The following is a 15702-nucleotide window of genomic DNA, read 5'->3' as shown; positions in this document are numbered from 1 at the left end:
TTGATAATAGCCATTCTGACAGGTGGGAGGCAATATCTCATTGTGGTTTTATTTGCATTTCCCTGATGATTAGTGATGTTGAGCATGTTTTTTCAAGTGTCTTGGTCATTTGTATGTCTTTGGAAAAATGTCTATTCTTGTCTTCTGCTTACTTATTAATTGGGTTGTTGGGTTTCTTTTGCTGTCAAATTGTATGAATTCCTTGTATATTTTGGATTTTGACCCCTTATCAGATATATCTTTTGTGGATATCTTCTTCCATTCAGTAGGTGGTCTTTTTGTCTTAATAGTTTCCTTCACTTTTTAGTTTGATGTAATTTCATTTATTTATTTTTGCTTTTGTTTCCCTTGCATGAGGAGACAGATCCAAAAAAATTTTGCCAAGATCTAGGTCAAAGATTGTACTACCTATGTTTTCTTCTAGGAGTTTTATGGTTTCAGGTCTTACATTTAAGTCTAATCCATTTTGAGTTTATTTTTGTATATGATATGAGAAAGTGGTCCAGTTTGATTCTTCTGCATGTAGCTTTCCAGTTTTCCCAACAACATTTATTGAAGAGGCTGTCTTTTCCCCATTGTATTTTCTTGCCTCTTTTGTCATAGATTAGTTGACCATTTAAGTGTGGGTTTATTTCTGGGCTCTCTCTTCTGTTCTATTGATCTGTGTGTCTCTTTTTGTGCCAGTACCATACTGCTTTGATTACTGTAGCATTGTGGTATAGTTTGAAATCAGGGAGCATGATACCTCCAGCTCTGTTCTTCTTTCTCAAAATTGTTTTGTCTATTCTGGGTCTTTTGTGTTTCCATACAAATTTTAGGATTTTTTGTTTTGGTTCTGTGAGCAATGTCATTGGTATTTTGATAGGGATTGCATTGAATCTTTACATTGCCTTGAGTAGTATGACTATTTTAACAGTATTAATTCTTCCAGTCCATTAGCATGGTATATCTTTCCATTTCTCTGTGTCATCTTCACTTTCTTTCATCAGTGTCTTTTAGTTGTCCAAGTGTCTTTTACCTCCTTGGTTAGATTTATTCCTAGGTATTTTATTTTTTTGATAATTTGCGATTGCAAGTGGGATTGTTTTCTGAATTTCTCTTTCTGATAGTTCATTGTTAGTGCATAGAAAAACAACAGGTTTCTATATATTAATTTTGTATCCTGGCTCTTTACTGAATTCATTTATTCTAATAGTTTTTTTGATGGCATCTTTTAAGATTTTCCATATATAGTATCATGTCATCTGCAAACAGTGATAGTTTTATTTCTTCCCTTTCAGTCTGGATTTCTTTTTATTTCTTTTTCAAGGAGCCACATTTTTAAATGAACTTTTGTGTTTGCTTTTGTGGAAGAAGTGAGTATGACTGAGGATGAAAAGCAGGGGCCTTGGTAAAAGCGATGTTGAATATCAGTCTTAGATTTCAGCATATGGGAAGTGAAACCATAAAGAATGACTGGAGTGAATGTATGTTATCACTGTTGGAAGAAAGGATAGCTTCCCGAGGGGACTCTGTGAGGTAGAGAACAATCTTCTGTGGACATCCGGAGCAGAGCTGTTCAGTATTTGTTGCACAGTCCCACTGGGGGGCTCCAGGGAGATTCTTGGGGGACTGCGGACTGATCCAGAAACTAAAGTTCTCTGCTTATAGGCCAATGCCACCCAATTTCATGTCAGCTGAGGACAGCCTACTCAGTAAGTTATAAAGGGGCACAGTTCTTATTTCAAACTGAAATTAGCAAGTACCTGAAGTTTGCTGCATATTCAAATACATGTTCTTCAGATAAGTGTGGCTTATCACTGGACCTGGGACTAGACATGTATTTAACAGACTTTCAGTGAGCTTTGGAAGTACATAGCGGGGGGAGATTATAGGCCAACAGACTGGCATGGGCAGGCACAGGTAAGCATACGTAGAGTACTGTGGCTCATTGGGGTCCTGCAGGTGCTTCGTTTAGGAGCAGAGGGGAAGCAGAGGGAGAGGGAACAGCAGGAAGATAAATATTATTGCTTATATTCTCATGAAAGAGGCTCTTCACATCAGGAAGTGGTACAGCTTTTTTGGTAAGTCTTACAGTATCTATATCAAGAGTTAAGAATTAAAACAGAAAAAAAAGACAACAGGACATTATGGTTAGGAAATAAGTTGTCCATAAAGTTTTCTATTCAAGGATATTTTCTATTCAAGGATATTTACAATAGCAGAACGAAAAAGCAGGGGTGGAGGGAAGAGCAGACAGTAGGATCTGCGAGGAGCTGGGGATGGAGCAGCCACTACAGTCTCTGCTCTCTAGAAGCTTACATTTTGGTGGGCTTGGGGGTGAGACAGGGAAGCTATTGCACAGAAGATAAACAATTAAAAAATGTGTATTGTGACAGATGGAGGGAAGTGCTTTGAAGATTAATAAAGTGTGCTAAGGGCATTGCAAGAGACAGAAAGTGGTGCTATTTTAGGTAGAAAATCAGGAAAGGTAAGTTGATATTTGGGTGAAGACCTGAATGAAGTGAGAGAGCATATTATACAGAAATCTGGCAGAGGCGTGAGGAGAGACATAAGTGAGGGAGGTTAAGAGGTACAGACTTCCAGTTGCAAAATAAATGAGTCATGGGTATGAAATATACAGTGTGGGGAATATAGTCAGTAACTACGTAATATCTTTGTATGTGACAGGTGGTGACTAGACTTATAATAGTGATCATTGTGTAATAGAAATATTGCATCACTTTGTTTTGCACCAGGAGCTCACAGTGTTATAGGTCAATTATACTTCAACAAACAAATTCATAGAAAAAGATTTCAGTTTTGTGGTTACCAGAGGCAGGTGATGGAGGAGGGGGAATTGGATGAAGGCAGTCAAAAGGTACAAACTTCCAGTTATAAGGTAAATAAATACTAGGGATATATGTACAACATGATAAATATAATTAACACTGTACACTGTACATTATATGTGAAAGTTAAGAGTAAATCCTAAGAGTTTTCATCACAAAGAAAAAATTTGTTTTCGTTTCCTTTCATTTTTTATCTATATGAGATGATGGATGCTCACTAAACTTACTGTGATGATCTTTCCATGATGTGTGTAAGTCAGGTCATTATTCTGTGTACCTATAATAGTGAGGCAGACATTTTCTGCAGTTGTAAATAGCATAGGCAGTTTAAGACTATGGAGAGGAAAAGGTAAAGGGAAAAAAATCTGGCAGAATGGCATTCCAGGCAGGGGGACCAGTATGTGCAAAGGACCTGAGGCTGTTGTTTAGTGAGTTCTTAGACTGGTAAGGAGCACATTGTCCCCGAGGCAGGGCAAGCTGGGAGGAGAGTAGGTGGTGTAGAACCTTGGAAACCATGGTGAGGACTTAGGACTCGATTCTTTTGCACAAGATGCAGGCCATTGTGGAGACTAACGTAACTTGAGTTTAGAAGGATCATGCCAGCCTGTGAATGGAGAACATACCAGGGGGTCAGGAGTATAGAAGTTGGAGACGTGATAGGAGGCTACTGAAATAATCCAGACGATATACGGCTGGCTGGGGTCGGAGTGAGAAGTGGCTGATGTGGGCTATATGTTTAAATAGAGGCTACAGGAATGGCTGATGGATGGACATGGGATGTGAGAAAGAGAAGAGTTGTAGGTGACCATAGAATTTTTGGTCTAAACAGAAGTATGGAGCTGCTGTTTATTGAGATTGGGAAGACGAGGAGAGCAGGCCTGGCGGGGCAGGAGCGTGTTGAGTTCAAGTTTAGACGTGTTAAACTTGAGTTGTTGTGTGACATCAAAGTGAAATGTTGACTTGGCAATTGGGCAGAAAAATTTGTAGTTCAGAGTAGAATTTGGGGTGGATGTTAGAAAAGTGGGTCATTAGCCTGTGAAAGAACCAGGGAGTAGTAGCTGGAAGTGGAGTGGAGGCCTTCCAAGGAGAGAGCAGCTGCCTGTGCCAAGCAGTGCTCATGGTGACCAGGGCATTTGGTGATTTTGACCAGCACGTCCCATTGAGTACGAGGGGCTGGAAGCCCCTGATGAAAGCCTTGTCGTGGGCAGGCACAGAAAGATTAGCTGGAGGAGATAATGTGGCCAAGGAAAGGTTTGTGTTTTAATGTGAGTTATTGTGATTCTTTTATGCTGCTAGGAAAGTTCGAGTGGAAAGGGGGAAATTGTTGATTAAGAAGATGGTGGGGACAGTTTCAGGAGTAAAGCCATTGAGTAGGTGAGAGGAGGTAGGAATCAGCACACAGTGAAGGATTTGGCTTTAATAAGAACATGGACAGTTCATCTGTTATTGTGGTTCCCAGCCCCAGATTCACATCAGAACCATATGGAGTGCTGAAAATATGCTGACACCTGGATGCCCCCTTAGACTGGTGAAGTTACAGCCTCCAAGCTGAGGCCTTGGCCTTGGTGTTCTCTGAAAGCTTCCCATGTGCCTCTTGTGCACCTGGAGTGGGGTGGGAGGGTGATGATTGATTTGGTGGTAAAACCTTGGAGAAGAGCTCTCGATTCTTCTGTTTTTTTCAGTGCAATAAGAAGCAACATTATCAGCTCAAAGCAGGGAGAAGGAGGGGAGAATGCTGGAGGTTTTAAGAGGTTGTGGCGGAGCTGCCTTGGGGAGTGAGAGGGATTTAACAGGTGAATGTGGGTGTGAGAGGGATTTAACAGGGGAATGTGGGTTGGCCAGGCCACACTGGCACTCACTGTGAAGTCTGATTGTACATTTGAATGTGACTTGTCATGTTTCCTCCCAACTGCTTGGACACAGCAGGGAAATTAGAGTCAAATTTCCCAAGATTGGGGTTCTTGATACAGACGGTCTCCAGTCAAAATCCAAATATGAGGGCTTCCCTGGTGGCGCAGTGGTTGGGAGCCCACCTGCCGATGCAATGGACACGGGTTCGTGCCCCGGTCCGGGAAGATCCCACATACCGCGGAGCAGCTGGGCCCGTGGGCCATGGCTGCTGAGCCTGCGCGTCCGGAGCCTGCGTGTCCGGAGCCTGTGCTTCGCAGCAGGAGAGGCCACGGCAGTGAGAGGCCCGCGTACCGCAAAAGAAAAAAAAAAATCTAAATATGAGCATGACTGTATTTCTTTTCCTGTGGAACAAAAGTCTTTCCCCGTATACTTTGAGCTACACTATGCCAGTTCTTTATATGAGCTACGCTATGCCAATTCTGAGTGTGATGGATAAAAATCTCACCTCCCTTAATTAAGGGCTATAGAGTACTCTTTTGTTCATTGGGGAAGCAGAGTGCTCTTTAGTTTGTTTTCCTGGAGTGTTAGTAACTTAGTTTAGATCTCTAGGCATTAAATTCCACTTTTTGTAATTAATGTGTTACTTATATGTGCTGCTTTTCCTCTAGAAATCTACATCTATATTGGAATTTTACCGAGAACTTGGATTGCCACCAAAAGAGAAAGTTAAAATCTTTAATGTAACAGATAATGCTGTAATTAAACCAGGTAATCTGAGGTCGGGGAGAAGAGGGAGGTAAAAATACCCAAATATGTGATTTGTTTAATGTAAGCCCTTTCAATAAAGCTGAATTCACAGTACAAAGTCCCAAACATTTATTTTTAAATATAGAACTGTAACTGATTTAATCACTAGGGACAAACAAGTCTTTTTCTTTTTTAAGTGGAAAGAACTGTAGAGAATTCTTTGTTTTCCATGGAAGAGGGAGGAACACTTTTGTTTTTAATGTACAGAGAGTTTCACATTTGGAAAAGCCACTCCAAATAAATAAACGAACTTTTAAAATGTGAAGTTCACTGTTTGTAGGCTGGCATTTTATTAAGTGAAGAATAGACCCTCACTGAGATAGGATAATTTGAGAAAATGTAGCCTGAAACAGGAAAGTGACTGACCATAGCACCTTGAAAAAGTAAGATTTGGCACTATGATTATATTAGTTCATATAGTTAATGGCATTTTGATGTCTTTGAACTTCAGAAAAGCTCCCTATCTCTTGAACTTGAGTTCTCTAACAAGTAGACTGTAGAAGGATGTTTTAAGATTTGATATTTTAATACCTGAACTGAATTTCTTGAAGTAGAATACAATTGCAATAGGCCTGATTAATAGGGGCAGTAGAGTCAGCCTTGATATAACTTAGAATTGAAGGTATTTTTTGAAGTGCAAGTTTTTCATCTTTGAGGTAAAGTACATGGAATTAAACTAACAAGTATAAAAATTAAGTCCACATTAACTTTTGCTGTAGCACAAACCATATGATATTTTTTGTGTGGGGGGGTGAAAAATGGTCAAATATCAGCAGTTCAGGTCATTCAACCTTGTAGAAATTCGGTCACTTTTTAATCTCCCCTATTTTTTCTTAAATGAAGGTTTTTCTCTGCCCATATAAATCCACGTTGGGTCCTACCTTAAGGACACTAAACCTACAGCACTTTACTCCCTGTTTTAAACAAACAAAAATAGCTTTTGATTACATTCTCTACTACATTGGTTCCAGCTTTAAAAAAAAAGTCTTTTACTGGATGATGTTAATGTTGATTCCTATTTTTGGATAACTTGTCTCCAATAGGAAAAAAAAAAAAAGACTTGATCCAGCCCCAGTGTTTTTTGAGTCATTCTCTTATTTTTATTTTCCTTATTTGAAATAGGAAATACATCTTAACATATTGTTATTCACAGAAACAACCAAGAATCTCATGTATTTACCAGCAGGAACAGTGTTGTCACAGGAGTTGCCTGTTTCAGCCAGTATCACGTTGGCCTCTGTGAAGGCACAAGCGCACCAGTGGCCGTGGGCTGTTGGCCACTCCAGCACCATGTGCCCCATACTTCAGCCTATATACAGTCCATTAAAATACATTTGTTGAGCAGTTTTATTATTTTATTGTTGACATTTCTAATAATTAAAATTGCAGAAGAGACTCTCCTGACATTTTGAAATCTGATAGCTAGAAGGCTTCCTGTATGTAGTTTATGTTTAATGAAGTTGTTTTTGGGCTGATTTCATACTGATTTTTTGTTTTCTTTTCATAAAGGCACTCCTCTTTATGCTGCTCACTTTCGCCCAGGACAGTATGTGGATGTCACAGCCAAAACGTAGGTCCACGTAACAGGTTTTTTCCTTTTGTTTTCTTTGTATATTAAAACACAGCAGAGTGAGTGAAAGAAGTGCAGCCTTTCAAAGTCAGTGAATAAAGGATAAGTAACCATTATTCTCATTCATAACTCTAATCCTTAATGTTACTGATGGTACTGGTTTTTAAATTGCACCGAATTAGCTGTATGTGAAGAGTTCACTTTGGGTTACATCTTTTAAACTGAGATGTGTGCTTCTTGAGATGGGATTAAGAGAAAGGTCCATTACTGAGTTCCCACAAGGAACTCATGTTCCTTGTGAGCTGCGCCCACATCTGTTTGAAGACCAAAGGCGGCATTTGGTTTGTTGGTGAAAGATAAGGGAAGCAGTTAAATTACAAACATCTTGCACTATTTGCGATAGTTGTGCTTAAGGTTCCCCTAAGGTAACTAACTGTATAAAGCGTTTGTGGAACTGTGTTAAAATCCTATCATGAGCTGAAAGAAGAAATAGGATTACACCTTAGGCGTCTTCAACAGCATGGCATCATCTCTTAGCACTAGAAGAGACCTCTTCCATAAAAGCAAAATATTTTGTCATGTGTAAACAAGGGTTCAAATTTGGTAGAAATTAACACTTAATTTTCACTCTAACAGAAATGCTGACTTTGAATCATACTTATGTTGGGTGGTGGTATTTGGGGTACTGTAGTTTTTTTTTAATATCTTACCATCTGTTAAGATAAGCCCAGTACTGGCTAGATAATCTCCAGGAAACTTTAAATCTTACAGAAGTATTTTTTCAAAAATCAGTTGAGGTTATCTCACTATGGAATGAAGTCACCAAGCCTTTAAATGTGTTTATATAGAAATTGTTCAGGCCATGCACATATGGTCACCTTATCTTTGATAAAAGGAGGCAGGAATGTACAGTGGAGAAAGGACAGCCTCTTCAATAAGTGGTGCTGGGAAAACTGGACAGGTACATGTAAAAGTATGAGATTAGATCACTCCCTAACACCATACACAAAAATAAGCTCAAAATGGATTAAAGACCTAAATGTAAGGCCAGAAACTATCAAACTCTTAGAGGAAAACATAGGCAGAACACTCTATGACATAAATCACAGCAAGATCCTTTTTGACCCACCTCCTAGAGAAATGGAAATAAAAACAAAAATAAACAAATGGGACCTAATGAAACTTCAAAGCTTCTGCACAGCAAAGGAAACCATAAACAAGACCAAAAGACAACCCTCAGAATGGGAGAAAATATTTGCAAATGAAGCAACTGACAAAGGATTAATCTCCAAAATTTATAAGCAACTCATGCAGCTCAATAACAAAAAAACAAACAACCCAATCCAAAAATGGGCAGAAGACCTAAATAGACATTTCTCCAAAGAAGATACACAGACTGCCAACAAACACATGAAAGAATGCTCAACATCACTAATCATTAGAGAAATGCAAATCAAAAGTACAATGAGATATCATCTCACACCAGTCAGAATGGCCATCATCAAAAAATCTAGAAACAATAAATGCTGGAGAGGGTGTGGAGAAAAGGGAACCCTCTTGCACTGTTGGTGGGAATGTAAATTGATACAGCCACTGTGGAGAACAGTATGGAGGTTCCTTAAAAAACTACAAATAGAACTACCATATGACCCAGGAACCCCACTACTGGGCACATACCCTGAGAAAACCATAATTCAAAAAGAGTCATGTACCAAAATGTTCATTGCAGCTCTATTTACAATAGCCCAGAGATGGAAACAACCTAAGTGTCCATCATCAGATGAATGGGTAAAGAAGATGTGGCACATATATACAGTGGAATATTACTCAGCCATAAAAAGAAACGAAATTGAGCTATTTGTAATGAGGTGGATAGACCTGGAGTCTGTCATACAGAGTGAAGTAAGTCAGAAAGAGAAAGGCAAATACTGTATGCTAACACATATATATGGAATTTAAGGGAAAAAAATGTCATGAAGAACCTAGGGGTAAGATAGGAATAAAGACACAGACCTACTAGAGAAAGGACTTGAGGATATGGGGAGGGGGAAGGGTAAGCTGTGGCAAAGCGAGAGAGAGGCATGGACATATATACACTACCAAATGTAAGGTAGATAGCTAGTGGGAAGCAGCCGTATAGCACAGGGAGATCAGCTCGGTGCTTTGTGACCACCTGGAGGGGTGGGATAGGGAGGGAGACACAAGAGGGAAGAGATATGGGAACATATGTATATGTATAACTGATTCACTTTGTTATAAAGCAGAAACTAACACGCCATTGTAAAGCAATTATACTCTAATAAAGAAGTTAAAAAAAAAAAGAAGAAGAAATTGTTCAGGGACTTCCCTCGTGGCTCAATGGTTAAGAATCCGCCTGCCAATTCAGGGGATACGGGTTCGAGCCCTGGTCTAGGAAGATCCCACATGCTGTGGAGCAACTAAGCCCGTGCGCCGCAACTACGGAGCCTGTGCTTTAGAGCCCGCGAGCCACAACTACTAAGCCTGTGTGCCACAACTACTGAAGCCCGCGCACCTAGAGCCCATGCTCTGCCACAAGAGAAGGCACTGCAATGAGAAGCCCACGCACCGCGATGAAGAGTAGCCCCCACTAGCTGCAACTAGAGAAAGCTGGCACGCAGCAATGAAGACCCAACTCAGCCAAAAATAAAAAAATTAAAATTAAAAAAAACAGAAATAAATTGTTCAGTATCAGTTGTTAGAATCCACATGATCTAAGCTAAGCTTAACTCCAGATATCAGCTCTTGTCTATGTGGCTGGCAGGATCTTAGTTCCCCAACCAGAGATCAAACCCCGGCCCACGGCAGTGAAAGTGCCCATTCCTAACCACTGGACCACCAGGCAGTTTCCCAGCTCTTGTCCATTCTTGTTTCGTGTTCTATCAGCATAGATGGTAGTTTCACTGATTTATGTGTCTGTTTTGTTTTTGGAATATTCTGACTGAGAACTCTTTGAAAATGAACAGTGGCCCACTGGTGCTCTGGGTTAACCTTAGAGTCACAGTGACTGAGACAGAGCAGCTTCTTATATCCAAGGAAACCAGATAAATCCAGCATCGGTTTCTTAAATGCGGTCAGATATTTCTTCACTTCCACATTATTACTGCCTACTTTTAAATACGGGCCATTGCACACAGGTCCTAGGGACCTTAACTTTTTAATATTTATTTATTTTTGGCTGTGTTGGGTCTTCGTTTCTGTGCGAGGGCTTTCTCTAGTTGCGGCAAGCGGGGACCACTCTTCATTGCCGTGTGCAGGCCTCTCACTATTGCGGCCTCTCTTGTTGTGGAGCACAGGCTCCAGGGGCGCAGGCTCAGTAGTTGTGGCTCACAGGGCTAGTTGCTCCACGGCATGTGGGATCTTCCCAGACCAGGGCTTGAACCCATGTCCCCTGCATTGGCAGGCAGATTCTCAACCACTGCGCCACCAGGGAAGCCCAGGGGCCTTAACTTTTGATTAGCTCTTTCGAAGTGGAGTGGGCTAGGTTGGCGGTGGAGTAGAGGAAAGTGGGGCCTCTTTAAAGAGACTGTGAACCTTCCTCTTTTTCTCCCTGCTTCCTGATTGTTGCGAACTCATTCCTACTTGCTGGGGCGTCTGAAATTATTGGTCTTTTGGAAACGTTTGTCCTGCCTACCCTTGTGAAGAAGTCAAAATATTGGAGCTGTAAAGCTTTGGTTTGAGTAAGTGGGGAGACGTGTGTGTTGTGAATCAGATGGTTTTACTTTTTAAATGCCTGAATTATTACGTATGATAAAATGCCTCACGGTAATTTGTTAATTTACACACAGTTAATAAGGTGTGCATTCCGTTACATATTTTACAGGGTAAATGAGATATTCAGGAAGCCCTGCAAAGTCGGATTCCTTTGTTAGCAGATGCTCTGTGGCAGTGTTTGTGACTAGCTTGGGTTGGAGCCTAACCCTTTCAGTGCCTGTGTTCACTAGATGCTTTCATTTCATATGCTACTGTTGGGTTTCCTTGGCTTCCTAAAAGCTATTTTTAAAACTTCAGGCTTCTCCTTGTGAGTGTAAAGTGGAAGGAGAGTGTGTTGGTTTTGTTTTGTGTTTTAAGATCGTGTACCTAGAAAACAAGAGTGTGTACAGCCATGTGCCAGCCTCAGGACTAGATGGCTGATGAGAGCTGGGAGAGTCACTAACCCTGGGATTTAGAGTAGTTGACATTCAACTCTGGAAAAGGGGCGCCTGCATTTGAGAAAACCCTCATTGTTGTGTGGGTTGCAGTACCATTTTCTGTTTGACTTTGTGTAGCATGTGCACTGTACTCTGGTGTGCGTACCTTTTCGGGGTATTACTTGAGATCAAAATGAAACAGACTTTGACCTTTCACTAAATGTTGCCAATGGCTGCAGCTCTTGGAGCTGGCATGTTATTACGGCCTCAGGATGCTTGTAAGTGCTTCCGAATTTACAGAGCTCTGTCCTCATGTGGAGATGTTTTGGATTCCTCCTGGGTGCAGGCTTATTAGGTCTCAGCTACACCCAGTCCTGGTGGAAGCTGTCTCTTTGCTGTTGACTTTCCTGTGCATGTGTACGTGCACGCACACATGAATTTGCTTGCTTTTCTTTTTCCTTTTTAAATTCTTTTACATCCTTTCCCTGATGCTTCTCATTTTTTGGACAGTTCCCCCAGCTTGGTGTTTTAGCCCTCACAGCCAATGAGAATGTTTTTTTTCCTTGTTAACTGTAAATGGAACCATTATCTTTTGGACATAGGCTCTGAGTTCTTGCAGTCTCTTGGTATGGCTCACCTACAGCCAGAGATTTTCTACCTTGTCCTCCATTTTCAGCCCCTGTTTTAAAATTTTGAAACTTCTGGGCTCCATTGTCTTTATTATTAATCTTGTTACAGGTGCAAACACTAGAGAAAAAATGGTGCAGTGACATGGTTAGGTCAGATGAGGGACATGGGTTCACAGCCTGGAGCATCATTTCCCACACTTCAGTGGGCTTCACAATCTCCCCTACCTCCACTCCCCCACCAATCTTCAGATTCATTAGATCTGGGGTAGTACCTGAGAATTTGCATTTCTAACAAGTTCCCAGGTTGTGTGGATGTTGCTAGTCCAGGGACCACACTCTGAGAATCACTGGACTGGAGAATAGTCAGGAACTCACCAGTGGACCTTCTTTTCCTGCTGCTCCTTTACCCAGCACAGAGTCCCAGTGCCTGCCTTTTCTCAACTCTACTCAAATTATAACATGAACATCTGTTTTAAAGCAGGCAAGTCTAATTAATCCAGTTTCAAATAACATTGCCAGTAAAAGCAGGCCTTTGTATTACCCACATTTTAGTTAGCATGAAACTGAAAACTGGTCTCCTTAGTAACTGGCTTCATCATCTCCTTTCCATTAGAGATGAATTTGTTTGAGACATTTTTCTTAATTGAAATTGTTCATTTTTCTCATGTTGTAATAGTGATATTTAATGGTTAAATCTATACTTATATTTCAAGTTTTTTACCTTATACCTTCAATTTTAATTGCTGGATTAAATATACTTTAGAAATAACTAAATAAGAAAAATTAAAATGGAAAAGTACTAATTTAAGAAAATACAATGTTAATAGAATCTTTCTACTTGAAGAATGAAATTGTCTGCAGACATTTTCTTTTTAGTGACCAGTAACCAACAGTAGCACCCTCTTGAAGGCTTCCTTAAATTTTTAAAATGTTCCTCTTTCAATGATTGCATTGGGAAATCTGCTTACACTGAAAGATACATTGTATTTACCTGTGCTGAATTTGGATATAATTTTCTATATAAATAAGTAAATTTACCATTGTTGCATTAGAGTGTGAGGTGAATATATATTTACTAGAGTTCTTTTTAATTTTTACTTTTAAACCAGAAATAGTTTTTTATCTAAAAGGTCTGAGTATCCAAATTTAGATTATATGGGAAAGATCTTTACATCTAATATATAAAACCATTCTAGCAGAATAATTTTTCACAGTTTTCATTATGCTATAAATAGGTAATAAGGCTCAATCTTTGAAATATGTCAGTTTTATGTAATTTATTCTAAATAAAATTTAAAGTGTAGCACATATATTGATACGTTCCCCACACCACCACCACTACCCACTTCCTATACTAGGACCCTTTTAAAGATTATATTCTTATTCTGTAATTATATTCCACCATAACTTCTAATAGATGATGGGTTTGGGGGCCTAACATTTTCCCTTTCTTTCTCAGTTTTGAGGAGGAAACCTCTCTAGATAATATATAAAGAGTGGGTGAGATAAAGTATGACTGTTGATTCTACCCTCAACATAGGATGTTTAGTCCATTGTTTTCTGTTGAATCCTAGCAGTGCTTATTTTAACTTGTAGAATTTTTCCTTTTTTAGGGAACGAAATCAGAAAAAAATTAAAGTAAGATAAAAATAAAACTGTAAAAATGCATTCTGCAGTGTTTAGGAGAAAATGTTAGGTCCCTGTCTCAAAGGACTTGAAGGACACAGGTGGTGATGCATCCATAACGGTGGGCATGGGGGCACTTTCCTGCCAGGTGTCTTACTGAACTTTGAATTCATGACAGTGGCAAGCCTAAAGTAATTTCTTGAATCCCAGATTGAAATCAGAAAACAGCTCATTCAGCTACTTCTTTCTGAGTGAAAGATAATCTAAAACTCTATGAGTCTGGGCTAATGAAAACAACCCGTATATTTTCAGGCACAATCATATTACTTTAATAGCAATTTCTGGCGTAATCTTACTTTTTTTGAAGTTAACAGTGTGCTTTAAATCCTCATTACCCTTTGGCCTCAAAATAGAAAAATAGGTGCTTACTTTGATAATGTTATCCATGGTAGTAAAACTGAAAGGAGTTGGGGAGAGTTAATTTGGGTTCTTTCATTAAAATATCAAAATGTGTACAGAAATATTGTCCATCAGAGCCTTAAGGTGATTAAAAAGCCAGGTAGGTTCTTAACAAAGCAAAGACTCTGGGCTGTGTGAGCAGTCCTGCACACTGTTCAGAGAAGGTTGCCTGCACATGGTCGGAAGCCTTCCCCACTAGCTTGTTATTCTGACTGGTGGGTGTTTGCTGGGAACTCGGAGGGAAAGAAGGTGGATGCTGCCTTCAGGGAACAATTGCTCTCCAGCCCTGCACATTTGCAATTTTATTCATTTTTAATAAGTTACTTTATTTACTATTCAAAGCAGTAAATTTTTAAGCATACAGTTTTCAAAATGAGTAAACTGTAGAGGGAAGTAGTCTCTAAAAAATAATCCCTCTTCAGTCAAGTCAAAATGAGTGTCTCATCAGCGGTGGTCTAGGGAAAGCATGGATCTACTTCTCAGCAGCTCTGTGACCTAAACAGCTTTCTTAACCTCTCAGTCGCCTCATGTTTAACACAAGACTAATTACAGCACCTACCTCATAGCCATGTTTTAAAGACTGAATGAGATAATGCACAGAAGGCTCTTAGCTCAAGATCTGGGACGTAGTGAATGCTCAGGACTATTGGCTGCTATTGCTATCGGTGATATTACTGTTTTTTCATTTGTTTCAAAATTTTAAAGGAAAAATCTGTTTTCCTCAATAGGAAATATCTTTTTAAATGAATTAACAATATTAAGTCATTAGGAATTAGATTGTGGTATTTTCTAATACATCAAATTGTTGCCTCTTACTTTAGACTGTTTTGTATAGCAAAGTAGTAGCTTTACAAAACACTCTAGGTGGGCTTCCCTGGTGGCGCAGTGGTTGAGCGTCCGCCTGCCGGTGCAGGGGACGCGGGTTCGTGCCCCGGTCTAGGAAGATCCCACGTGCCACGGAGCAGCTGGGCCTGTGAGCCATAGCCGCTGAGCCTGCACGTCTGGAGCCTGTGCTCCCCAACGGGAGAGGCCACAACAGTGAGAGAGAGGCCCGTGTACCCAAAAAAAAAACAAAAAAAACAAAAAAAAACACTCTAGGTAATTTTAAGAATACATAATACCTGCTACATCAGGAATTTACAGTGTAATGAGGATGCCCTTGAAATAACTCCATGCGTCTCCGATATGCTACTTTATTTTTGCTTTACTCTATTTCTCAAGAGGCAGTGTGACCTGGGTTAAAAGCATGACCAGATACTTTCATTTACCAGGCATTTGACGTTGGGCAAGTGGCTTAACCTCTCTGGATGTGGATTTCATTATCTTTAACATAAGGGTTTGGGAGTAAATGGTTTCTAAGGTTCCTTTTTTTTTTTTTTAATGTAGGTTTTTGTTTTCTTAAGTATAGTTGATTTACAATATCGTGTTAGTTTCAGGTGTACAGCAAAGTGATTGAGTTATACATTACATATCCTTTATCATGTTCTTTTCCATTATGGTTTATTATAGGATATTGAATATAGTTCCCTGAGCTATACAGTAGGTCCTTGTTGGTTATTTATTTTATATTTTGTAGTTTGTATCTGCTAATCCCAAACGGCTAATTTATCCCTCCCCACCCTTTTCCTCTCTGGTAACCATAAATTTGTGTTCTAGGTCTGTGAGTCTGTTTCTGTTTTGTAAATGTTCACTTGTATCATTTCTTTTTTAGATTCCACATATTCTAAGTTTCCTTTCAATTCTAAAAATCTATTTCCAAAAAATAATCCCTCAGTTTTCCA

General features: G+C 39.7%; 1 protein-coding gene across 2 annotated transcripts in view; it reads left to right on the top strand.

The window, feature by feature from the left end:
• Positions 1–15702, top strand: part of MRPL3 (mitochondrial ribosomal protein L3) — a 48378-nt gene that overhangs the window by 13191 nt on the left and 19485 nt on the right. For both annotated transcript variants that reach the window (XR_010943423.1, XM_067737445.1), the window contains exons 5-6: positions 5351–5450; positions 6999–7059. Coding sequence is in view for 1 of the 2 variants with exons in the window: in XM_067737445.1 (XP_067593546.1) it covers positions 5351–5450; positions 6999–7059 (161 nt within the window). In the remaining variant the exon portion in view is untranslated. The remainder of the gene's footprint in view (positions 1–5350; positions 5451–6998; positions 7060–15702) is intronic.

This window comes from Pseudorca crassidens, chromosome 5 (assembly GCF_039906515.1).
Source record: "Pseudorca crassidens isolate mPseCra1 chromosome 5, mPseCra1.hap1, whole genome shotgun sequence".
Classification (NCBI taxonomy): Eukaryota; Metazoa; Chordata; class Mammalia; order Artiodactyla; family Delphinidae; genus Pseudorca; species Pseudorca crassidens.
The sequence above is the reverse complement of the archived record's forward strand: the minus strand, read 5'-3'. Positions and strand labels throughout refer to the sequence as shown.